The 25,834-nt window shown below is 36.0% G+C and overlaps 2 protein-coding genes across 5 annotated transcripts; one reads left to right on the top strand and one right to left on the bottom strand.

Moving 5' to 3' along the window:
- Positions 1-965: 965 nt before the first annotated feature.
- On the top strand, positions 966-7,650 carry LOC110671011 (uncharacterized). Of its 2 annotated transcripts, none has more exons than XM_021833357.2 (5): positions 966-1,445; positions 2,458-3,741; positions 6,191-6,394; positions 6,491-6,642; positions 6,829-7,650. In XM_021833357.2, exons 2-5 carry the CDS (start codon positions 2,487-2,489, stop codon positions 7,276-7,278), a joined length of 2,061 nt encoding a protein of 686 aa, XP_021689049.2. In that variant the 5' UTR covers positions 966-1,445; positions 2,458-2,486; the 3' UTR covers positions 7,279-7,650. The 2 variants fall into 2 exon arrangements, with proteins under 2 accessions (XP_021689049.2, XP_021689050.2); XM_021833358.2 differs by having other exon boundaries at positions 2,413-3,741.
- A 7,339-nt stretch (positions 7,651-14,989) lies between these two features.
- On the bottom strand, positions 14,990-25,091 carry LOC110671010 (protein CELLULOSE SYNTHASE INTERACTIVE 1). 3 transcript variants are annotated; one of them, XM_058150340.1, is made up of 8 exons: positions 24,950-25,091; positions 24,038-24,209; positions 23,356-23,429; positions 20,159-23,219; positions 17,340-19,884; positions 16,032-16,486; positions 15,473-15,589; positions 14,990-15,383 (listed from the first exon to the last, which is right to left on the bottom strand). In XM_058150340.1, exons 2-8 carry the CDS (start codon positions 24,038-24,040, stop codon positions 15,216-15,218), a joined length of 6,423 nt encoding a protein of 2,140 aa, XP_058006323.1. In that variant the 5' UTR covers positions 24,041-24,209; positions 24,950-25,091; the 3' UTR covers positions 14,990-15,215. The 3 variants fall into 3 exon arrangements, with proteins under 3 accessions (XP_058006323.1, XP_058006324.1, XP_058006322.1); XM_058150341.1 differs by having other exon boundaries at positions 24,832-24,975; XM_058150339.1 differs by lacking the exon at positions 24,950-25,091 and adding an exon at positions 24,491-24,636.
- Positions 25,092-25,834: the final 743 nt, after the last annotated feature.

Raw genomic sequence — 25,834 nt, 5'->3', positions numbered from 1 at the left:
AATCATAATAACATAATGAACATTTATAATAAAAACATTGCAAAAATTTTAATACTTATCATTTTCAATAAATAAACTATAATTATACAAATTGATTGAATTATTCAAATTATCTTGATTAATAAATGTACCATAGGGCTAAAAAAACAGAAAAATAATATTTTTACAAATATAATTATAGCAAATAAGAAAAAAAGGTTTAATTAAAACTGCACAGGATTTTAGAAGCTTGTTATCCTATTACGCACGCTGCTTAAAACGCGTGAGATCAAACGGAACCCCGCCCTCCCTTCCGACCGCGTTTGGATTGATTTTCAGAACACTTTCGATTCAAAAAAAAAAAAAAAAAATCTTACTTTTATAAAAAAAGGTAGACTCTCTATATAATATATAATATAAAAAATAAATTTCATGTAATTTAAAGAAATTATATATATATATATATATTAAATGATTTTAATAATTTTTAAATTTTAATAATTATTTAATTTTAATAATTATTTAAATTTAATTATTATATTTTATTTTTTTAAATAAATTATTAAACTTTAATTTTTTTTATTAACAACCTCTCAAATCAAAATTTTATAAAATCTCTAATAAAATTTATATATAATATGTTTTATATGATTTTAAAATATAAAAATAATTATATTTTTATCGAATTAGATTAAATTTTATTTTTTTATCTATAAATTGAGATTAATTAATATAATAACAATATTGAAATAAAATATATTTTTTAATTTAATTTAATGATAAAATAATTTTTTTATAATTTAAAAATACGTAAAATATACTACATAAAAGTTTTATTAAAAATTTACGAGATTTTAATTAAGTAGCTGTTATTGAAAAAAAAAAGTGATTTTATTAAAATAAATTAAAGAATATCCGTTAGGGCATAATCGGTATTTCACAATGGAAATCAGCATTTCAAGACGCAGAGCTCGGAGTCCCCACTCTTACAATTTATATTTCGATTACACGTAAACCAACTGTACAACCTAAAAAAAAAAAACCCTAATTTCACTTTTTCATGTTTTCTCCCTCAAAAAAATCCTAAATTGGATTAAAAAAAAAGGAGAAAAAAATCCGACGGAAACTGTTTCTTTTTTCATTTTCGCATCTCTAGAAACCTTTTTTGCTTTTCCCCTCTTGTACATTTGATTTTCATGTTTTCTTAGTTTTAGTTGGTTTTGTTCATTTTGTTTTCAGGAATCAGAGTAGCGCCGAGACGCAGATTGTTGGGTCTTTTGTTGTTTGGGGGCTGTCATAAATTACTGTTTGACGTGTCTTTTATTGTGGGCTTCTGTTGTTTTCCTTGGTGCTTTTGTTTCTATACGTCTGACGGTGGATTTTATGTTGTGAAATTAGGGTTTCACACATATCCCATTCTGTTGTGAGCCTTTTGGGTGATCGCGAGCTGCTAAACAAGCAATCCAGTGAGTTATTGCTTAAATTATGTTATATCCATTTTTCTTTTTTGGTAATTCGGCTGTGATTTGTTGTTGAATTTAGTGTCTAATGCTTGTTAGCGAATAATGTTCTTGGTTTTTTGCTGAATTTCTCAATTCCCAAAATGAAACTGGTTGAGTGATATTGGTATCTTTTTGTTTTAACATGCATTTGAAAATTTTCATATTTTTACACTCCGTTTGGATTGAGTGCAACGCGGTTATTAATTTATCTTATTGTATAGTATAGTTTATATTTTTAACATGTTTGTAAAGATTGGTATGGTACTGGGTGGTTTAAATAAATATGAAGATTGCTAAAATATCCTTATTATTGTTTTAAATATATAAATAGTTTAAAGAATAGGATGTAATTGAAATTTTAATAACCTTCATATGGTATGATAAAATAAATATGAAGATTACTAAAATAACTCATTAATGTTTTAAATATATAAATAGTTTAAAGAATATGATATAATTGAAATTTTATAAAGTGTATAAGGATAAAATATGAATACAAAAATTTTAACTATCTCAAACCACCGATTTGGTGGATTGAAAACCTGTGGTAGAGTGATGGTTAAGAAACCCAAAACCTGTAGTAGAGTGATGGTTCAAGAACAATCAAAACAAATGAGGAGAGAAATCATTCGATACATTATGAAACCATGATCTAAACATAGTGTTAGAGATTAGATGTTTTAGTAGTTGAATTTTATTTTAAAATTATATTTTCCATTGATATTGCAACAATATGCTTTACACCTCCCCCCCCCCCACAAAAAAAAAAAAAAAAAAACTTTCTGTTTCATTTCCTAAGATATTAAATTTCTACAGCTAAGCAATCTGTGCTTTTTCAATGTTGGGTTGCTTTTTCTGATGTGATACATTTGGCTTGTAATTTTAATTTATTATGGGGGTTTCTTACCGTTGTTGTATGCTTCACTATCAGATCACAAGTGGCTGATTGCGTATTGAATTTTTATGTTTTGTTAAGGATTGTGGAAGTGATTTTAGTTGGAAAGGATGTCGTCGAAATACCCAACTGTTGACAATCGACCAATAGAACAGTGGAAGGTTACAGAGTTAAAGGAAGAACTTAAGAGGCGGAAATTGACAACAAAAGGATTGAAGGATGATTTAATAAAACGTTTAGGTGAAGCACTTCTCATTGAGAGGGAAAATGATGCAAAAGATGTGGATGCTGATATTGATTTGGATAAACAGCCTGTAGATGGGACAAAAAATTCTGAGGCAGTGCCAGTTGTTTCTGATGCAGCTAAAGTTGACATGAATGTTGTTGGTGAAAAAACTGAGAATGTGGGTGATATTAAGGTTCAGGTTGACATCAATGATGGTGCTGAAGCCACAGGTCAAGAACCTAGTGAAGGTATCATAATAGGAGGTGTTGATTCTTCTACAGTTGAAGGGGAGCACATTGTTCCTGCAGCTGCTCTGGAGATCAGCACTACAGTTTCTGAGAGTGTGGCATCTGAAGTAACATTGGGTGGGCAAGATGCACAAAATTCTGAAGCACATGAATTGAATAGAGATTCTAAGCTCATGCTGGACAATAAGGATACGAAGCCTCAGCTGGACCTTCAGGATTCGAAATCCCAGCTGGACAATGATGAATCAAAGCCCCAGCTGGAGAATGAGAGTTTGAGGCCTCCACACGACGATGCCACACTGGACTCTTCTGCTCCAAACAACCAGGTATCTGAGGTCAGCCGTAATTTAGGGTTTCAAGTAAAATCTGATTCTATTTCTACTGATTCTGTGTCAATTAATGAAAAGATTGAACTAAAGGATAATATAATTGCTGATAATGTCAAATTAGAACTAGATGTTGTTAAGCCAGAGATGGTGGAACCATCATCCAATAATGTCATCCCAGTTGGTGGCGAATCACATCCAATGGATGTTGAGGAGCCACAAGAGAAGAAGGCATCTGTTGAAGAGAAAGATGACAGCAATTCTACAAATCCAGATATGAGCAAGAAAAATGATATTATAGATGTGGGTTACTCGGAAAAATTAAATTTAGACAGAAGTTCTGGTGATGATTCTATGGAGGAAGACGTTGTGGAGAGTAAGCAAATTGATTCAAATTATAACTCCGATGATGTGGGAGACAAAAGTGAGAAAAGTGGAATCCATGTTGTGAATGAGGAAAATACTGTTGATGTCGTGGGGAGCAACTTGTCTTTAGACCAAAAGAAAATGAATGTTGAGAATAAAACTCTTCCTGCTGTGCCTGCTGAGAAAAGAAAGCTTAATGGTGAGCTCTGCATTCTGAGTTCCCTTTCTTCTCCTTCATATTTACTCCTTCGCAATTCCTTTTGCCATATGTTCTTCGCTTTACTCATGTTCCTTTAACATGGTGTTGCTATTAGAACAATTTTTATCTTCATTTTGCAATGAACATTTTCTTTATGACCATGAGTGCATGCAAGTTTTCATAAATTTTCCTCTGCATAACTGATGCAATAAATTAGTTTATCAGTTAATAATTTCCGCAAAGGTAGGCTTATACTGTTGAAAACATTGGGGCTGTTTTGGTATCAATACTGCTTCTGGTTTGATTGTTATCCAAATAATAAAAGAATTGTATGTGTGAAAACATGCTGATTAGATTGGTGAAAACCATTTTTTTGTGGTTATAGCAACCCCTTTTTCTCTTAAAGGCATCAAGTGAAAAAAAAAAATTTAATGATATGACTTTTTTTTTTTTTAATTATTGAACAACAACAATCTAAAACCCAAAATAGCTTGGATATCAAATGGACCTTTAATGAATGTTTTTGCATGGACCTAATTGTGGAAGGAATGACATGGGTTTTATGTTTGCCTTGTTCAGTTAATGCATATTGCTGTGAAGGAGATGATTTAGGTATTTATTTTACATAAAATTAGGAATTAGTCTCGTCATCTCAAGAATGATAACCATTGTCTGCACGGAGGTGAGGGAAAAGCTTGTTTTGACTAAGACCCTACCCTGGCCAATCGCCCCCACCCTCTCCCTCTCTCTCTCTCTCTCTCTCTCTCTCTCGCTCGCTTTTAGAGTCCTGTAATTGAGCCTCAAGATTACAAATATATGGCTTATAACTGGTGGATTTGTCTTATTAAGAAAATTTTGATTTATGCCAGAGAAACCTGCTGTCTTAATTATTGATGACTGTACATGATATCCCAACTGATTGTGAGTTTATATTTCTAATTATTAATGACTGTCCTTGCTGTTGCAAGGGGCACATGCACACAAATATATGTTCCTCTGGTGCATGCAAATTCTTCTTTTCTTCAATTTTTCCCTTGCATTATTTTTGCATTTTGTTTTTCTCAGTACTTAATTTATTGCAATTTTTCTATTATAATTTTATCGACTGAGAATTGTGATAACATTGAAATTTTAGTGGAAGACCAGTGACATTGATATTTGAAGTTGAATTTTATGTAAATGTTAATTTATTTATTTATTTTTTTCATTTGGAGATGTGTTCTGGAGAAGGTTTGCATGATCCAAGTTTTTGTGTTCTTTTATGCTTGTGGCATCTGCTTGACTACATGTACTTTATTTCAAAGGTGTTGGTCATGTGTTCTTTACTGTTTTATGCATTTATTATGGTTACTATTCTAAGTAGGGAGAAACATTTGCATAAAATAAGTTACACAGGATTTAAGGTCCTATATATTGTGTCCAATCATGGATAAAGAACAAGCTTTTGTTGTTGCTATAAATTATTGGTGGATGGAAGCATCTTTTACGTCAGTAAATTTCTTTGTTAAATTCCTAAAGTTGACTCTTGCATATTTGGACTTTTTTTGCTAGGTTTGAAGTTTACATATCTAGGTATTGGTGTTACTTCAGATGCATTTAAAATAATGCTCATCTCTTTTTATCTAATTCTTTTTATTTATACATAGAGGGTTTAATAATTTTGAATAGCTTAAATTATTACATGCAATGCGACCCTATAAATTTTAGAGTAATGGAAAATTTTATCTTACTACAAAATAGCTGCTTTCATCAATTCTCAATCTATTTATAGATGATCTATTGCTTTTCTTGTTCAGCAACATATTTATTTGTTGCTCATTTGATCAATAATTTTCTCTTATCAGAGCATTGGAAAAGTTTATTTTGAATATTTATAGGCTTAATGTACCAAAAAAATCCTGAACTATGAAGCTTTTAACAATTTTCATTAATTTTTAGTTTTATCTGATAGGTGTCAGAACTATTTTTTTCATTATAATTATATCCAGCATCAGTATTTGCTCACAATTCTTGTTAAAACAACAATGTGACAAAGTAGTGACACTCATGATTTTAGAAATGAGATTCTTTAATCTTAATTAATGGTTAAAAATTCTGATATACTTCATTAAAAGTACCTTGAATTATAAATATGCACATTTAATTTGATATTTTTCAGTTTCATGAAGTAAATTAGGATTTTGACTCTTTAACAAAGGTTGGTGAATCTCATTTCATCAAAGTATAGGTCTTGCAGCCCTATTACGTCGTCAATTTAACTGTAATTTTATGAAATACTGACAGACTCCATGGTTGTGATAAAAAAATAGTTTTGACCCCCAATTTATAAAATTAAAAGAATTGGTCAAAATTGTTACAAGTGTCAAAGTTGAGGATTTTTTTTATCTGGTTCTGTATGATGATAAGTAGGTTCCTCGTGTTCGTTTGGCATAATGAGTGTTATTTGCAGATCAAGATGCTGTTGAAAGTGCCGAGCCTTTAAAGAGGCAACGCAGATGGAAATGTGAAAGCCTCAAGATGCCTGAACATCAAAGCTCTAATGTAGCACCTGCCACTACGCCTAAGGATGCATCTCAGCCTACTCTTTCTAGACGCAACTTCTCACGATCTGACTCCTCCGTTAGTGTTGAGGATGCACCAAGAAAACGTGTTGGTAAGTTGTGGTTCTTATGTAGTGGATTAATACAGATTTAACTGGGAGCGGTTGTAATTAAAGTTTACTGAGTTTTTGCTTTTTATTGTTTGGCAGTTCCACCATCACAAAGACCTCACACTAATTCCCTCAGAATTGATAATTTTGTGCGACCTTTTACCCTGAAAGCCGTCCAAGAACTTCTAGGCAAAACTGGGAAGGTCACCAGTTTCTGGATGGACCAAATCAAAACCCATTGCTATGTTAGTGTAAGGCTTCTTTCTTTCCCATTGTCTATGGTACTCCAGTAGCAAGTTTTTAATTTTGCCGTCTATTTAATTGCTGAAGAATCTTTTTCATTGAGACCTGCAAGATGCATTTGATGGTCTTTAGTAGGTATATCTTGAATCTCTGTCCTAATTTCTTGTATGTGGGGAAAATTTTTGTTTATGCAGTACTCATCTGTTGAAGAAGCTATAGAGACGAGAAATGCTGTGTATAACCTGCAATGGCCTTCAAATGGTGGGCGTCTTTTGGCAGCTGAGTTTGTTGACCCGAAGGAAGTAAAACTAAAAGTGGAGGCTCCTCCAGCTGCCCCCGTCACTCCTGGTGCTACTGCTGCTCCACCTTTGCCGGAGCCCTCTCCCCGTCCGCAAGTTTCTCGGCAACATCTTCCGCCCCCACCTCCCCTTCCATCTCCACCACCTCTGTCTAACCCGCCTCTGGCTAAGGAACGGCTTGCTCATCCACTGCCACCACTTCCAGAGAAACATGACCCTCCAATTGTTACTCTGGATGATCTCTTTAGGAAAACCAGAGCAACTCCTCGGATCTATTATCTTCCATTGTCAGAAAAACAAGTGGCAGCAAAACTTGCTGAATGGGGCAAAAATGCCAAGCAATAGAGATCAGTCATTCAGTCCACATCTACCTTCTTGGCTGCTCTTAGGATTTTCGTATGGGATGTTCAGTAATGGTAAGATAGTATCACATAATCGAGTCTTTGCAGTGGTTGCTTATAGAAGGAGTTGTTCCAGCCAAGGGACTTGGTTCGATTGATGGATTTTTGGTCTTCGAAGACTGCCTTTTAAAGGCTTAAGTTCTATTTTAGTGCTAGAAAACATGACTTCCGAGCTCTTATGTGTGAGCGGATCCACCTACCTGTGATCATATCGTGTGTTCCAATTGAACAAGAATTCCTTCTTATCCTGTTTTACAAGAATTTAACTTTCACATTGAACTTAAAATGGTGGAATCTAATTTCCTACTGATGATAATTTCTGATGTGTTTTAACCAATTGTAGAAATTTGAGAAATTATGAAGCTAATGGCTTATGCGTGCCTAGATATTAAGTTATGAATCAGAACTATGACTATTTATGGGATTGGCTTACTGTGCCTCTTCATTTTTTTCTAATCTGTTGCATGCATCAACTAGTTTGATTTAAATTTGGTGCTTGACAGAACATAAATTTAGTTTTCACTTTCTTTCTCCTCTCCGTGGCGAGGGGAACGAGTGACCTATTAATAATTCTTGAGAATGATAACATTTGTGTGGTGGCTTCACTTAAGGATCAGGGTATGCCATGACTTGTATCCAATCACTTACAATTTTTACTTGTCACGACCCAACCTATGGGCCGGACCGGCACTAGGACCTGGGCCAGCCTAAAGCCCCCGAGGCCCGTAGTAAGCCTTAACTATTCATTAACCCAACTCTAAGGTCCATTTGGGCCCAATATCAAGAAAACAAGCGGAGTCCCATAAAATGGACTTTCCAACGGGGAGTTTTCGACTCACCCGACCTGTAAACACAATAAACAATCCATTGGGGAGCTCAGCTCACCCTCTACATACTCATCAACATAATAATAAATGGGAGCTCAGCTCCCTCATCCAATCCATCAAACAGACTTAAAATATTAAGTTTACAGGTCCAACATGAATATAATATTACAGACCAATTTCAAATAATTACTGCTAACACATGCGGAAATTCTAGGAGTAATTAAAATTACACAATATTGATAAACAACCTGCGAGGTAAAAAGCGAGTTAACAACAAAATATCCTCCGTGGCTGTAAAAATTTTTGAACAGAGTGAGTGTTCGACTCAGAGAGTAAAATATCAATTTTAACTATTTTCTCTATAAATATATGAAACTAATGCAACAGAGTGAAATGCAACATACACAACATTTTCACATCATAACATCAAAAGGTAATTTGGAGCACTCACACACCTGTAGTATCAATCATAACATATGGGCCGATCCCTATACGACTCTCTTAAATCCAACGGTGCCGAATTACTCAAGCTCGGACTTCCACTTAATAACCAAATCGAGGGTCAATTACTCAAGCCGTGACTACCCCTCGAAGGAACGGGTCCCGAATTACTCAAGCCGTGACTACCCCGTCTATCCATAGTCCACACCACATCACACGCACGCCAACGCACGCACACCGCTCCAAATTACCACAACAACATCCATGGTACATCAGATTATGAATGCAACATAAATCGTGCCTAGAATTTAACTACATAAATATATGCATATAAGTGATGCATGGGCATGCTGAACATATAATAATATCGAAATTATAATTAAAATTAATATTTTACTCACAGACTTGACGACAAAGTGGCGGTGGCGGAGGAAGAAGGTTGTCGGCTCACGACAATCATATTACATTTATTTAATACAATCGACTCAATACAAATAAAGAAAAAGACCAATTACGTCCTAAGTCGTAGAAAATCAGAGTCTCCCTATACCTAGGACCTACCCAACTTTGCAAAGGGCTAAAACGCACTTATATACTCACAATCCATACATCAACAGTTCAATCATATCACACAGCCCCTCCTGGGCCCATCAAATCAATAATCCATCACAATACGCAAAATTTCAATTTAGTCCTTATTATTGATCATTTTTGCAAAACTGCCCAAACAAGCTCTAAAAATTATAAAACTTTGCCCGCGGTCCTTAGCAATATTACTAAGCTATTGCAAAAAGAATCGTAATTTTCTAAGCTACCACGAATATTTTATGGATTTTTAATCCTATTTAAGCACTAGAAAATTACGTAAAAACTAGGTTCGGGTTTACCTTTGCCGATTCGACTTGAGGCGCTCGGGGCGTCGACAATGGGGGCTAGCCAAAACCTCGGCCCAATTCGGAGACTTTTTAACGTCCATTCGCCCAAATTTGCGCAAATTTCCGCGAATCGATGATACCTACACGAAGCCCATAACTCGGGGGTTAGTACTTTAATTTTTTCAGATTTTTCTTATCTCATTTTATGCTCGAAAATACGTTAGTGGGACCCACCAAAAATCGGTGTCGGAAAAATTCGAAATTTATGTCGTTGCGAAGCTCTCGACGAATGGAGAGTGCTGGTGGCCTCGGTTTCCTCGTGGGATTCACGGTTTTCGAGAAATCTAGCCAAAAGTCGAAATGGGCTAAAATCTTCCCGAGCAAAAATCGGACAATCCGCTCGATGGATTTCGGCGTTCTTGGTGTCTATGGAAAGCTCACGAGTAGATGATTTTAGACACAAGACCCGGTCCAATCGGTGACCGGATCGGCGGATTTGGTGAGGAAGAGGGACCTTCGCGCGGCGTTGAGGAGGACGCAGGAGGCGGTGGCCGGGAGGAGAGAGAAAAGAGAGAGAGAAGGGGAGAGCGTCGCGCGCGGGAGGAAGAGGAAGAAAAAGAGAAGAGACCGGTCCGATTCGACCGGTCCGATCCGGTCCGGTTCGATTCGGCCGATTCGATTCGAAATACAAAATTTTGAATTTTTACTCTACCGAAAACGAGGTCCAAAAATTCCGAAAAAATTCCCGAAAACTCAGAAAAATACGTAGACTCCAAATATATTTTTAGTTTTGCCACGTGGTCCTTAAATTAATTTTTAAAAATCATCAAAGTTTATATTTTCGGAAAATCGAACCCGATTTTTAAAATCCGAAAAATCTCAAAAAAATTCCTAAAATTCAAATAAAATTAAAATACCAAAAATACTCATAAATAATAAAATTTGGGGTGTTACATTACTCATCAGCTATTAGTTCGAAATTGAAACGTTAGCATTTGCCACATCTATAAAAAAGAAAGTCAAATTTTGTGTAAACTTGCTTACAAATTAAGTTTGCTCTTATCTTTTTTTTGGGGGGATTGTTTTTGATCCATTCTCTGATTTTCTTTCTTAGTTGCTTTATAATCAATGACGAGTCCAGAATTATTTTTAGGAAGTTTTAAAGTAAAATTTAATATGTATTTAGAATTATAATCTTGGTAAAAAGACTTTTTTAAAGCTCTAACAATTACTCTTAAAATGAAACAAGTCATTGTTAATTTAATTTATCCATTTAAGCCTCCTAATAATTACTATTAGAGTCAAATAAGTTCTTATTAATTTAGTTGATTCATTTAAGCCCCCTAACAATTACTATTAGAATCAAATAAGCTTTTAGCAATTTAGTTGATTCATTTAAACTTCTAAAAATGATTCTTAGAGTCAAAATGTTGAAAGTTTGTATCAAAGGGGCATAATTTCTGTCACGTAACTTACATGTGATGGTAGACATTTAGTTGACCTCTATTTTTATTACATAATCTAAGAGTTAAACTCTTTGCTACTCTCTCACACACTCTCTCTCTTTAATTTAATTCTATCAATAAAAAATAAATGATTGAAAATGTGATTATTGTGCATTGATATTACCATTCAGTATGTTCAGTATTAAATTCAGTATTTTTCGGCATTGTCCTATGCTAGATGCAAAAGATGAGCTTCAGGTGCTGCATAACCAATGGCACTGGGCATGCTGGACTCACGTTTAACGAAGTACACACAATGTCAAGTGAGGGTTTATAAAATCAAACAACCTCATGGCACCATTTTTTTATCTTGAACCTTATTTTATGGCATTGTTCAACAAGCTTAAATATGAAATAGTATCAAGTGCAATATGTTATGTTCTTGTGCCCAGGATCATGTCACAAGTCTATTAACAGTAAAATTTGATTTAAAAGCTAAATCTTTTGCTTCACCACAATTCTTTTGACCTATTATTGTTGAAAATGTGAGCTCATCAAAAGGAAGCTCTAATCTTAGATTCATTGGAGAAGAGAGAGTCCAGATCTCAATTTAATTGAAAATAGTTCTCCTTAATTTTATTAATTCAAGTTACCCTTTTTATAAGAGAGATTTACACAAGATCTATTGGAATCCTATTAGTATTAGAAATCCTAATTCCATCAAGTTTATAACTAGAAAGGAAATAATAATAATCCTACTAGAATTAGAAGTTCCTGTATAAGAAGGATTATAATTTTGAAAAGGAAATAACTTTTAACTAAAACAATAATTAATATCTAATAATAATAGGAAATAAATCCCCAAAATTCAACCACAAATGCATCCATAGCATCACTCCCCTCCTAGAGAAAGAGCTTGCTCTCAAGCTCAACAGTAAGATAGGACAAATGCATCCATAGTCCTTTTCTCGTTCCTCTGAATCATCAATTTCTAACCAAAACAACTTCTTACATTAATGCCTCAAGGAATATGGTTCGTCACAATTATAACAAATGCCCCTTGCTCTTCATTTAGCCCTCTCTGTATAACTCAATTTTTTAATAGAGAGGGACGAAACACTTCCTGAACTAGAATCTGTGATGTGCTAAAGATCTAGTTGGCGGTAGCCTTGGTTACAAGCAGAATTGATGAAGTAGGTGCTATTCTTGTACTGGACCATGAATTTGTCCAATTTCCTTGTTATAAATCTCTCCCCCAACTGTTGTTTTCTTTCAAAAACTCTTACTAAATTCATTGCTTGTACTAGACATGGTGGATTTTGCATCTCCAAATCAAGCCTGATTGAATTAGTTAGCCCCACAGTAAATAAGTCCACTTGATGGTCTACTTGGATTGTTGTTGCTCGAGCTAGTAAACTTTGAAATTGGCGTTGGTACTCCTCTACCGTTCTTGTTTGGTTCAAATTAACCAATTGTCCCAAAGGATTGCTACTGAGTGGAGGTCTGAAATGCAAATTGCAATAATCCTTGAAGACTCATAATGTTAAGTTTGATTCATCTTGTTCAATCTATAGAACCAAAATTGTGCTTTTCCAAGCATATAGAATGCAACAAAACATACTTTATATATCTAAGAAGTCCTTTGATTAGAAAAGAAGTTCTCACATCTATGCAGCCAAATTAATGAATCTTTGATTCCATCAAAAGTTGGAAAATCCAACTTAGTGTTTCGTGGAACAACTCCTATTACAATCACCCTTCTACTCTTTCTTCAGTTTTGTTAAGAACGTGACTATTGCTGCTGCCCATTCCTCCATCAGATTCTCTTCTTTAGTTTCTACTGGCACCATTAAGAATTTCCTGAAGTTTTTGAGATAAAAGTTGTAATTGTGCTTCAATCTTGGCTTCTGATTGTACAACTCGAGCCTCCATTCTTGATTCTGCTTCAGCCACCCTGGCTTCGGATATGGCTTATGCTTTCTGGAAAAAAGATCTCAACTCTTCTCTTGGATTTGAGTCCCTATGATGGTTGGCTCTAATATCAATTTGTTATATTCTCGTGCCTAGGATCTCGTCACACCTGTTAATAGTGAAATCTAATTCAAAAGCTAAAACTTTTGTTTTACCTCGATTCTTTTCTCTATTTATTATTGCCGAAATGGTGAGCTCGTTAAAAAGGTTGATTATGAGTTTGGCTATCAGTGGTGGTACTATATTAAGTGAAGCATTAACATAAAGCTGTATAATCTTTCAGCATTCTCATCATTATGTACCAATGGCAAGCATGATTGCTGTAGAGACGATCACGTGTTTCTATTCATCAGTTATTATGCAAACTATAGAAGGCTTGTAAAAGATGTGGGCGAGGATAAAACAGTCTACTTCAAGTGGATTTATGCTACCCATACCCTTTATTTTACCTTACAAAAGAATCCTAACCTTGCATAATCTCTATTTTCCTAGCGTTTCAATTATGAAACTTGGAATTAAAAACTGTTAGAAATATGGATTGGGTCACCCATGTGGATCAATCCAGATTCGTGATTTTCTATTTTGTGAAATAAAAATATATATTAAAAGAAAGTAATTAACCTGTGTAATTATAAAGAGTTGTATCCATATATAGAGATGTATCCATACGAAGAGTTATATCCATTAGGCAAAGGTAGTCATATTAAATTACAAATAGCCAATCTTCTTAATAAAAAAGGGAGTTGGTTAAAATAGTAACAAAAGTTCTAACTATTTGAAATTAGTTCTTAAACTTTTTTTAAATGTATTCTCAATCATAATGATTTAAAGCATTTTATCTTTCTGTAATAATAAGGTACACAGTTAGACTATAAATTAATCTATATAGTTCATATTTTTCACGTAATTATATGACTGACTAGTAATACAAATATGATAGAGATCTTAGGGTATTACGTATGAACACTAGTTAGGATCTATATAGTTAAATCCAAGTGTTGAGTTTTTATATTTTTTTTTTTTCAAAAGTAATCATATTTTATTTAGAAAATGTTTGGCTTAACTTATAAAAATAAGTTTATAAACACTTAATTTAAGCTTATTTTATAGTCTGTTGGGAGCTTAAAGATCCCTCACAAATAATTCCTCACTGCCCACCAATCAAAAACTATATATGATTCTATCTGTTGGTAGGGAGAGAACCCATTAATCGAGAAAGGAAGGTTGCCTCTCTCCATCCAGAGAGGGGCAGAAAAAAACCACGTGCAGCAAATGACAAACCTAACCTGAGAGGAGAAAACCCACAAAAACGAAAGAATAATGGCACTTAGACTTTGGCCATCATATTTGGTATTTGGTTGGTTAAACAAATCAAATGATAAAATAATGCTTTTATTATTCTTCTAATGCCCTTATGGCGCTATCCTTTCTTATCGCCATTGTCGTTTCTCTCCCCTTCTCTCTCTCTCTCTCTCTCATTTGTTTACGAATCATTCAAATCACAAAATTTATTCAAAAAATCAGTAGAGCCATATCAATACAACTCGAATAATAATGTCAAACAAACTTTAAATCTAAATTAATACTGTCAAGTAATATATCGGTTGAACAACCCTCTAAATAATGTCACTCCACTTATGGAGAGTAATATCTCCAGAGTGACTTTTTCTAGATTTGTTTCAGTCTAGTTTTTTTATTTGGCTCCCCTACTTTTTATTAAAAAAAAAAAAAAAAAACTCTAGAAATAACACTATCCCTGTAAAATTATTGTTAAAATTAGAAATCGTTATGGAATTCAAATAAAATTTCCTAAAAGAAAATCTCATAACAAAACAAAGTAATTAAGAAGTATTAATACATCAATCAATAGACAATAAAATTTGACTTAATGATATTTAAATTGTTTTCAGAGTTACAAGTCCAAACTTCACTAGGAGTCCAAAGAAAGTAAAAAAATTGTCATACATAATTGGTGTTAGCTTTGGGATCAAACAACAAATCTATGGAAGTTGCTAAAGATGCTCAGACACTTTTTTTTTTTTTTTCCTCTCAGATTGACAAGCACACATTTTTGGTACAAAAACAACAAAGAAGAATTTAACTCAGTCCATATGGTTCCAGAGATTATAATAACATCAACTTACAAAAGAATACATTGAACAAATTACAATTTCTTTTATGACTCAATGGCAAGCACCTACAAAAATCAAAATCCTTTGCAAACTATTTACACTGAAATGAGAAATAACTCAATTTGGAAGGGAAGATTTTTTTAAAATAATAATAATAACTATACTGGGAAAATATTTCCTCCCTAAAAATTCAATTTGTGGTTGCATCATTATTAGTGGATTTGTTAGACCACTGGAACTCTATTTCCAAATTCCTTGAGGGCCCACTTTTGCTTTCAGGCAACAGAGTATACTCTCCAGCAACTGCTCCTAGCATTACAACCCGATCAATCTGGATCGTTACTTTTCCAAAAGAACTCTGTTGTAAGATCAAGAGAAATGAATAGGTTAAATAATAAGAAAAAATTTAGGTACAATGTAAAGAATATCTATATTCTAGTGGAGTACCTTCCCCATTTTGCTCTTATTTTTGCATGAAATATGAAGCTTCTGGCCTTTTGGAGGACTCTCAAAGGACCACAAAAAACTCTCATCCCACTCCGGATTTGGGCCAGTTGATACAATCTGACAATTATATCATTTGTGAGAAAGAAGCTGAAATGGCAAATTCTACTAGAAGAGAAGAGAAGACAATGATATGCACAGTATGCTTCATCAGTTCAACCTATATTTTCTTGGAGAGTTCAGTTCTAGATTATGAAACAACAATAAGCTAGCACTCCAAGACTAATTACGCATAAAAGGGGGCCCAGTTTAGGTTGCATTTTTTAAGTTTGCATACATTTTCTTGGAGAGTTGAGTTTAGATGGCATTTTTAGCACGTAAAACAAAATATAATGAGCTCTAGCTGTAATGATTTTATTGATGTAAAGGCTCTTCTGTATTGTGTTTATATTTCAGAATTGAAGCTTTATTTTGGCAAATATGTAACAAATGAAATTAAAACCCATATTCTCAAAAACAAATCGGATTAAAAATTGGGGAGAAATACCAAAAAGCATCTTACCTTTGTTTGTCTTGGCGGAGTATGGCCGAGTGTTAGTTTGCAATATACACTTGGGTTTCCCACTGACTGCTTCATGTTGTTTCCGCGCTTGATGATAACTAACAATGTACCAGGCAAACACTGCAGCAGGAATTCAGCTTTCTCCTGAAATCGGGGTGGGCCAGACTGAATCAAGTATTGCAACAAGGGGATAGCATCTGCAGCAGCCAGGGATTGAGCTCTTGAAACTTCAGCTGGGCATGCTGACCAAGCTTGCCTGAGAAGAAAAAGTGAATCCAAGGCAGCTTCTTGAGTTGCTTCTGAACCTGTCTTAAGGGATGTAACCAAATGAGGTATACTGAGTGTTGCAGGTTCAGTTGCCCTCAGACGTGGGAAGTTGCTGAAGAGAGAATTTAGAGCTTTTAGATACTCCTCATTCACAACTCCAGTGGCCCATAAATCTTTCTCAATAGCAGCTGCAAGACCAAAACAGAAAGTTACCGGACAATTGAAAAAGGGGGGACACAAGATCCTTGCACTGAAAATTCACTCAGCCACAATAGCTGCTAACGCATTATGCACGGAATCAAAACTGAAAAGGTGAACTAATTTCCAAACACCAACTAATCTAGCTGGGCTAAATCTACTGTCAAACTGACTGTTAAGTCTTTCGAGCATCTTCAACACAGTAGGCAACTTAAAATTATTAATGCTTATGCAAGTAAAAATTGTTCTATTTAAAAAGAAAAGAACAAGTACATAACATGTTGCTTGCATATGAGATAAGGAAATGTTGTTCATATCAGGAAATATTTCAATAATTCATATAAGCTATCTTCTGGCTAAAGTTACCAGCTGATGCAGTCAGTGTTTACATGGGTGAATAATCAGTTTTTAAATTAGTTTCAAGGAAGTTCGATCAAGGGTGTAATCTGAACTTACAAGCAACTTGATAAAATAAATACCCAACCAAACCTCCACAACAAATTCTAGGCAAATTCTCCATGAGAATACATCTTTTTTACCTTTGCTTGTCCAGAAAATATGATAATGTTTCCTTTCTTTACATAAATTGAACTCTGATTTTGACATGAAAAAGTCATATGAGAGCTTTATTATTACAAAGCCAAAATTCAATAACCAAAATAATTTGCAATTCACATCAGGAAACATCAAAGAAATTGTCACAACAAATACAACAGGTAAATTTGAGGTGTTCATCATTGAATGCAAATTGACAAACCAAATCAGGTTGAACTGAATAGACAGTTTGTTTTGGTTTGTAAGAAATATGAAACCAATCATGCATGGGAAATACAGAGAACTTACCAGTTATAGCTCTAACTGTTTCACTGGAAGCATACTCCTGAATGGTGTGATTGGAGAAGAGAAGTTTAACAAACATCGCAGCCTGGACAGATGTATCTGGATCACTCGAACCAATCAAATCCAATACAACCTGAACACCACCAGCTTCTGCAACTGCTCTTTTGTTAGACCGGCTGTACATAACAAGGTTCTGCAAAGCACATATAGCCACAACTTTCATTTCTTCTGTAGGCTGCTCTTCAAGGACATTGACTAGAGCACGGCAGGCTGAAACTGCATCAGTACTTCGAGCCAAGCCCTCATTTTGGAATAGATCCCCAAGTGCCAAAGTTGCCAGTAGCCTTGCCTGCTGGGCTTGAGTTTGGGGATCCAAGAGGTACTGGGACAAGGGCAAGATTGCAGATTTAGTAGCTTTTGATTCTCTGATTTTCACATTGTTGAGTAATACTTCCAGAAGCCTTGCAGCTGTTTCCTCAGACTGATGACCTCTAAGAAGTTCCAAAAGAGCTTCTATGGCACCACTTTCAGCCATTGCTTCGGCACTAGTTCCGTCATCACTTTCTAACACCAAAAGGGCATTTAGTGCACCAATTACTGTACTTTCTGATCCAGATCGAAGCAACCTTACCAACACAGCAACAGGCACTTCCAAATAAAATTCAGAACTAAATTGCAGAATGCTAGCTAATACAGAAGCAGCAGATTCCCACAAGGCATGAGGAAGAGAAGGGTCAGCTTGCAATATCACTTTGGATAGCTCCTTCACACCTCCTTCTTTCGCAATTTCATTTGGCCATGTGAGTGCAATGCTAACAAGAGCCTTGACAGCTCTCTGCTGCAAGATGTGTATGCCAGAACCAAGAACTCGAATGAGGGGACCAATTACTTGCTGTGTCAATGGATCCTTCTGAAGATGTTCTTCCAGGAGTAGATGTGATAGAAGCTCAGCTGCCAACTGTTGAACTGCTGGAGTTGGAGAATCAAGCAAGGGAATAAGTGGTTCAATAGCTTGGTGAGAGGTGAGGTTGTAGTCAGCACGACATTGTGGACGCTCCAGAATGTTCACTAGAACCTGTAATGCACTATGTTGTCCTTCAGGCCCAAATTCTGGTCTTGTTAGCAGCAGGAAAAGAGGCTCAACCACCTTTGCAGCAGATGGTCCCTTAGCAATGGCAGCATTATTGGTCAATATTCTAAGCAATTCTGCAAATGAAGCACAGAGAAAATCTGGTGCTTCATGGAGAATATCAAGTGTGCTTTCAATTACTCCAGCTTTTACCATTTCCATTTTACAAGCAGGCCTGTCTTTCCCTAACTTCACTAATGCTCTGGAAATAGCCTCATGAAGCATGTAATTCCTACCATAGAGAAGGCCAACAAGAGGAATAACTGCACCATGTGCAGCAACTAGTTCTGCCAGTTGCTCGTCATCAACAAGTTTATCCAGTGCATGGACAACTGAATGCTGAGCAGGACTGAACTCAGTAACAAGGAGAGAAACCAGAGGCTCAACACAGCGTGCCGCAGCCATTGTGGACCTGATCCGTGTATTTCCAAAAAGAACACCACATAACTCTGCAGCATCCCCTTTGAGCTCCATTGAACAATTTGAGCAGAGGATCCTGCAAAGTACGTCAACTGCATTCATCTCAACATCTGCAACTGCAAGCGCTCGTGATGGGTTTTCACTCAATAACCTAACCAATGCAGCAATAGCAGCATGTTGTTCTTTCTCCATCCCAGTATTAAGGATCTCCACCAAGGGCTGGACAGCTTGTCGGGCACTTTCTGCATTCCTGATATGATCAGCAGAAAACAGGCTTTCCAACGCTTTAGCAGCACTATACCTAGCACCTCTTCCACCCAAGCGTAAGACTGCCACAAGTTGGCTAACAGCACCAAATGCAGATTCATGTCTCCGAATTTCAGCACTGCTAAATAGGATCCCTAACAGATCAGTTGCAGCTTCTTCAGTTGCATCTTGGGGACCAAGTGAAAGATACTTTGTCAAGGCTTCCAAAGCCCCTGATTCTACCATTACAATCTTATTTGGTGGACAGTCCTTTGCAAGCTGGGTCAGAAGCCCTAGTGCTAGAAAAGGTGCCCCTGGGCGGTCTGGAATTGGTTTGAGTAGATCGACAAGGGCAGGTATGGCTTTTCGAGAAGTAGCTCCAACCCTTATGTCTTCAACCCTGAACAACCTCTCAAGAGCAACTTGGTCTGGATAACGCACCAAAGCAAACTCCTCTGATAATTCCAGAAGATCAGATATATCAACATCAGCACAGCCAAGTAAAGAGATAAGGCCACCTGCTGCCCCTGAATTGGCAACAGACAGAAGAGTTCCCCTACTACCATTACAGACTAGACTTGCAATTGCTTGAGCAGCAAAATATCTGTTTGCAGCCTCCTCTGACTTCAACAAATTTGCAAGTACTGGTATAGATTTCATTGTTGCATGCGCTCGTATGATATCTCTATCTTGAAACAGAATTGCAAGCAATAAAGCACAAATCCATATGCTGCCATCTTCACTGAAATCACCCTGCATAGATAACCATATTGGTGCAAATTAAAGTTAATGGAAATAAGACCGTAGATTACATTTTAATGCTGCATAATATCGAACTATGTGATAAACTTTAGTCCATTATTATGTGCAGATCTCAGAATTTTGATCCTCTAGATATACAAAGATTCACTCAATGTTCCTTCAGGAAAATGATATATAACAAGGTGTAATTGTTTTACTTTAAAAAAGAAAAAGAGAGAGAGATAGAGCGAGAGAAGAAGAAGAAGAAGAAGAAAGGAAGTCTGACCTGACTATATTGCAAAAAACAATGTGAAATTCTGTCTGTGAGGACTTCAACTGCTCCAGCCTCCATTATCACAGTTTTACTTTTCTCATCGTGACAAGCAAGTACAGAGAGTAGCCAAATAGCTAAGTTATAACTATAAATTAGTGCTGTTCCAGTGTTGGAGTCATCATTCCCAGCTTCTTCTTTAGTATGCCTGCAGATACTAATGACCTCCTTGTCATCATCACCTTGAGTTCCCGAAGGAAAAGCCTCTGCAGAATTAAGCATTACAACAAGTGATTGAATAAGATGGGTACATGAATTTGATAGACTAAGATCCTCCAACACTCTCTGATGACTAACTTTCGCAGCACAAATAAGAAGTGCAGCTCCTCCAATTTTGACCTTTGGATTTGTGGAATTGATCACCCTTCTAGCAACTAATGCTATACATCCGGAGGCAGTAACAACAGTGTCTCCTAAAACAACAGGCTGATCTCGACATAGTCGTGACAATATTTCAATAGCTTTATCCTGCAACAAAGGTTTTGCATCTGCAATGGATGAAACTATTGGGGTTATACTTCTTGGGCATTCAGCTAAAACTGTCCATGCTGGTTTAATGTGCCCACTGGCCCCTTCTGACCTTGACAGAATAGCTAGTGCATCTAGTGCCTCTGATGTGGCAACAGGTCCGCCATTAGCGGATTCTAAAAATGAAACTAATGCAAGAACCGTTCCAGCACGATTAACACAATCAGTTATGGCATAATCAATTCTGCGAGAATGGAGTAGACGAGCAATTGCTGCTGCTGCATGAGTCTTTCCGGACACTGTGCCCTCATGCAAAACTCTAGTTGCAGGCAGAATAATTTCTTCAGGAATGGCTTTCTCTGAAGCTTCACCATCCAAAATAAGATTCGCCAGAGCACATGTTGCCTGCTCTGCAACTTCCAAAGCTGAGGAGTTAGCAAGCATGACTAAGGAAGACAATGCATCTCGAGCAACAGCAGCCACATCTCGGTTCTCTTTAATTGACAGAAAAATGGCGGCAAGGCAATGAGATGACTCTACTAAGATGTTCTCCGATTCAACGTTTAGCAATTTCATCACCGACCAAAGAGTTTTAACTGCAATACCACTCTCACGCAAGTCCTTTCTGACTTCGAAAATTCCAGCCAAAGCCGAGGCAGACTTTGCCTGAGTCTCTTCTTTAGTAGAGCTCAATATCTTAACCATTGTCTCTATTGCATCATTTGCAGCACTGCCTTCCCGTAATATATCACTCAAGGGAACCACAGAAAGCATACTTCTTAGAGCATCCAGAACATACACTTTTGATTCAGGTAGATCACTGGTTAACAATGCAGTGAGCTGGCTGATAGTTGCTGTATCAGATTTATGGATCAAATGATTTAAAGTCTTTGCTGCAATTTCCTTCCCATTGGGGCTCCCATTCTTGAGTAGCCACAATAATGCAGGAACAGCATCAGCACTTTCAACGCATGCACGTATGTCTTCACTGTGATTGCATAGATTCCTAAGGATTGCTGCAGAATCTTCCTTGGCTTTAGCTGACCCTGTCTCAAGAATTTGAACAAGCGGAGGAATACCACCAGCAGCAGTGATGGCCCATTTACTTTCATCATTTTCATTAGATAGAAGACAAAGCAATGCAACTGCACATTCTTGTTGTTGTTCTGATGAAAGCCCAAGAAGAGATATCAAAAGTTGAACCCCTTCACGGCCTTGGAGTGCACGCCACAGGCTGCCCTTATTGTTGCATAGTGTGAGAAGAGCTCTTATAAGCTCATCCTGAACTTCATTGGTCGCCATTGTGATCAAACCAACAAGCAATCGTTTTGCTTCAGAATTTACAAGTTTAATGGAAAGTATGGAATTTCCATACAAACTGGCTAAAGCTTCAATAGTTCGTTCCTGCACAAGAAATGGTAAGCGAGGCTTGAACTGTTTAACCAAAGTCTGCTCAACAGCCACAGGATCTGATGCTCTTGTAGATTCGGCTTTGCTATCATATATCATCAGCGCTGAAGCTAAAGCCCCCAAGGTGTCAGCAGTCTGGGCAGGTGAAGAGCATGATTCAAGGCTTTGACCAAGGCTTGAGATTACATATGACAAACCGCCTGAAATGTTTGCAAGAGCACACATGGCGTTTTCCTGTAAGGCTTGGGCATACTCACCCTGCATAAATTCTTTTGAAGGAGCTATTGTGGCATTTATCAAGGCAGGAATGCCATTAGAATTAGCTATCTCTCGTCTTGCTTCCTTACACTGTGCAGAAAGAGACTTAAGAGCACCTGCAGCTTCTGCTCTCACAGAGGCTTCATTATCAGGTCCTAATAGCTTAAGCAGTTGTTTAGTGGCCTCTGCTGCCAATACCTTAGAACAAATAGATTCATCCTCCATCATCATACAAGCAAGAAGAAAGCAGACATTAGCTTGAGTGCCTGACTGTCCAGTTGTGAGCAACTTCACAAGTATATCTACTCCTCCAGCCTGTATTGTTGCGGACCAAAATCCCTCAGTGCTGCTAGAGAGGTTTTTTAGTGCTCCAGTCAATAAGTTATCAACCAAGTTGCCAGTTTTGAGCCCATTGCGAAGCAGCTCCCAGAGCACTGGAACAACTCCTTCAGTGGAAAAAATTTTAGATCCAACATGATCTTTAGCACCACCCTGAGAAACAGCATATATTGTCTTTGCTGCTGCAATTTGACCTTCTGCAGAGCTTGACTTGAGGAGACCAAGTAATGGTGGAATGCATCCTCCAAGTAAGACTTTTACCCTTAGCTCATTCTCCTTGCATAGAGATCCTAAAACAGTAGCAGCCTGTATCTTCACTCCAAGTGATCCTGATCGGAGAAGAGAAACAAGCACTGGAACTGCTTGAGAGTGAGATCCAACAGCACTGAAAGCATTTTCCCGTGTTTCAATAAGTTCTAGCAACTGCCTCAAGGAATACTCTTTCTCTTGTCCAGATGAGGAACTCTGCCGCAACTGTTCAATGCATTGTGCAACACTTGCTAATGTCCCATCTGGATCCTCCATGCTACTGCTACGGTCTCTGCACATGATTTAAAAGCATAAAAAAACAGAGCAAGAATTGTCATTTCTACCGTAACTTACAAGAAACTTCCTCCTAGTTGGTCTCGTGATGAGAAAAATAACTACTACATTGCATGAGTAAAATCTGAACTCACCTCAAACCCATCTTTATAATTGAATGTGGAGTTGGGGGCTCTGAATCTTGAAGTTTTCCATCAACATTTTTTTCCTACAATTATGAATGAGAATGTCCGTTGTACAAGTCAAAACATCAAGTCAATAATGAACATAAATAGCAATTATGAGAAGCAACTAGAAAATTCAATTCCATATTAGTTTGCTCAATCATGAAAATACCAAAACATTACCAACATTCTTGAGATTTGGATATTACACGCGCGCGCGCACGCGCACACACACACACACACATAGAGAGATAGAGAGAGAGAGAGAGAGAAGGCCTATGGAAGAATTATTGATGTTCACTTATCAAAAATGGTACATCACTTAAAATAATACTAGCATTTCCCTTTTTTATCTACAATTGCCATAGCTCAGCAGGCCTACTGAAACAGGCATAGAGAAGTGCAGCCAACAACACAATGCTACTAACTTGCATAATACGTTTTCTCTGATAACTCTATCATAGATTTGAAGTCTATACTAGCAAACATCAGGAGCATCCAACAGAACTAGACATATTAATCAGCAACAATGAGGACAACAGGATCTAGCCTATACCATTCATATTCTGAAATGGGCACACAAAAATCAACATCTACAACAAATTCTTCATTGTATATTCTCATACAAATGAACACGAGCAGAATCAATTACCATGTCGTTAGCACCAAGGCTGCTGCCATTGGTGGCACTGGCAGCAAACCTCCAAGCCAGTGTAGCCGCCAGCTTTACTTCACTTCAAGATTCCCAACCAAAAACAAATCAATCAAATACTGTGCCCTTCTCCAGATCTACCTTGTAGACAGAGTCAAAACATCAAATTCCCCTGCAGAGAACAAAACAAAAGCCCAAGTGAGAAACAAAATAACAATAATGACGATATGAAAATGCCAGATCAGATTGGTCATCACGCTAACTGAATTCAAATCACTTTAGAAGATGAACAAGAAGAAGAAGAAGAGTATAATTCGTGTGTATATAACGCTAGCCACAGCAAGTGAATCTGAAAGCATTTCACATCTAAAGAGAGTGCCACATCATTGAATTACTCAAGTTCATTTGTCCTGAACTACTAGGACACAGATCAATCGCTCTGCTTTAGCTTACATGTCCAAAAAGCGCAGTTCTTTGCACAGAAAATTATAGTAATCCAATACCATATTCTCAGTTTGACTTTCCATTCTAAAAAAAGGCAATTAAATTCCACAGCTTTCCCACTAACCAAACAGATGAAACTGAATCAAATCGGAGAAAACCGCCATTTTAGGAAACAGATAGAAGTGAATTCCAAAAACAATTCAGTGAAACAAACAGTAGATCGAAGCAACAAAACACTTTAATTTTCACTATTCATTGAAAATGAGCTTACCAAACAAAACCAAAATAAAGGAATGAATCTAAAAAGAGATTTACAAGAATCCAAACACAAAAAAGCAATGAATCAACACCTCAAGTTTCGCAGAAACGACAAATCCACATCAATGCCAAGAATACAACACATCAAAACACAAAGAAAGAATGAGAAATGCAAGAGAAAAAGAAGAAGAATGATGCATCTAAAGACACCGTAGAAGAGAAGGGAGCATGAAGAAGAAGCTGAGAAAGGCAATGGAGAAAGAGATATTTATTTTTACTTTTTAATTTTATTTTTTTTTCCTCTCCGTTTCTCGAACGGGTATTACGTTTTCGTAGTCATAGAGAGACAGAGAGAGAGAGAGAGAGAGAAGAGGTCGAGCTATGCTCTGCTATTCGTTAGCTTGCACGAGTACCACCGACAACTTCCACCTCAGGCTTCGCGGCTCGGCTCGGCTCACTCTCACAACCGGACCCGATATTTAATTTTACCTTATATTATATTTTAACTTTTTAATTTCTAAATTTTTTATTATATTATATTTTAATTTTTAAATTTTAAAAAATAAATATAATTCCTTTAATTTTAATATATAAAATAATTTCATCTATATAATTTTAATATTTATAATAATTTTATCTATTAATAGAATAATTAAATTATTTTATATATTAAAATTATATAAATTAAAGATGAAATACTATAAAATTTAGAAATTAAATAATTAAGTTTTGAAAATTTATATATTAAAATATAATATAATATAAAATTTAATAATTAAATAATTAATTTTAAATTTAAAAATTAAAATATAATAAAGATAAAATTCAGAAACTAAATTATAAATCACAATGAAATAAATCAAGGTAGCAATTATTTAATTTTATACAGGAAAAAAAAATATCTGAATACACAGTGATGGGATGATATTAAAAATTAAATTTTAGAACTAAAACTTTATTTTTTTTTATATATATGTAGTATTAAGCCTTTTTGTTATATTAAATTACAAATATTGATATTAATAATAATTTCAATTGACCAATATCATAAGATCACAGTGACTAGATGGACTTGAGTGATTCATATATTATGTC

Source organism: Hevea brasiliensis, chromosome 7, assembly GCF_030052815.1.
Source record: "Hevea brasiliensis isolate MT/VB/25A 57/8 chromosome 7, ASM3005281v1, whole genome shotgun sequence".
Lineage (NCBI taxonomy): Eukaryota > Viridiplantae > Streptophyta > Magnoliopsida > Malpighiales > Euphorbiaceae > Hevea > Hevea brasiliensis.
This window is presented reverse-complemented; position numbering and strand designations above follow the sequence as displayed.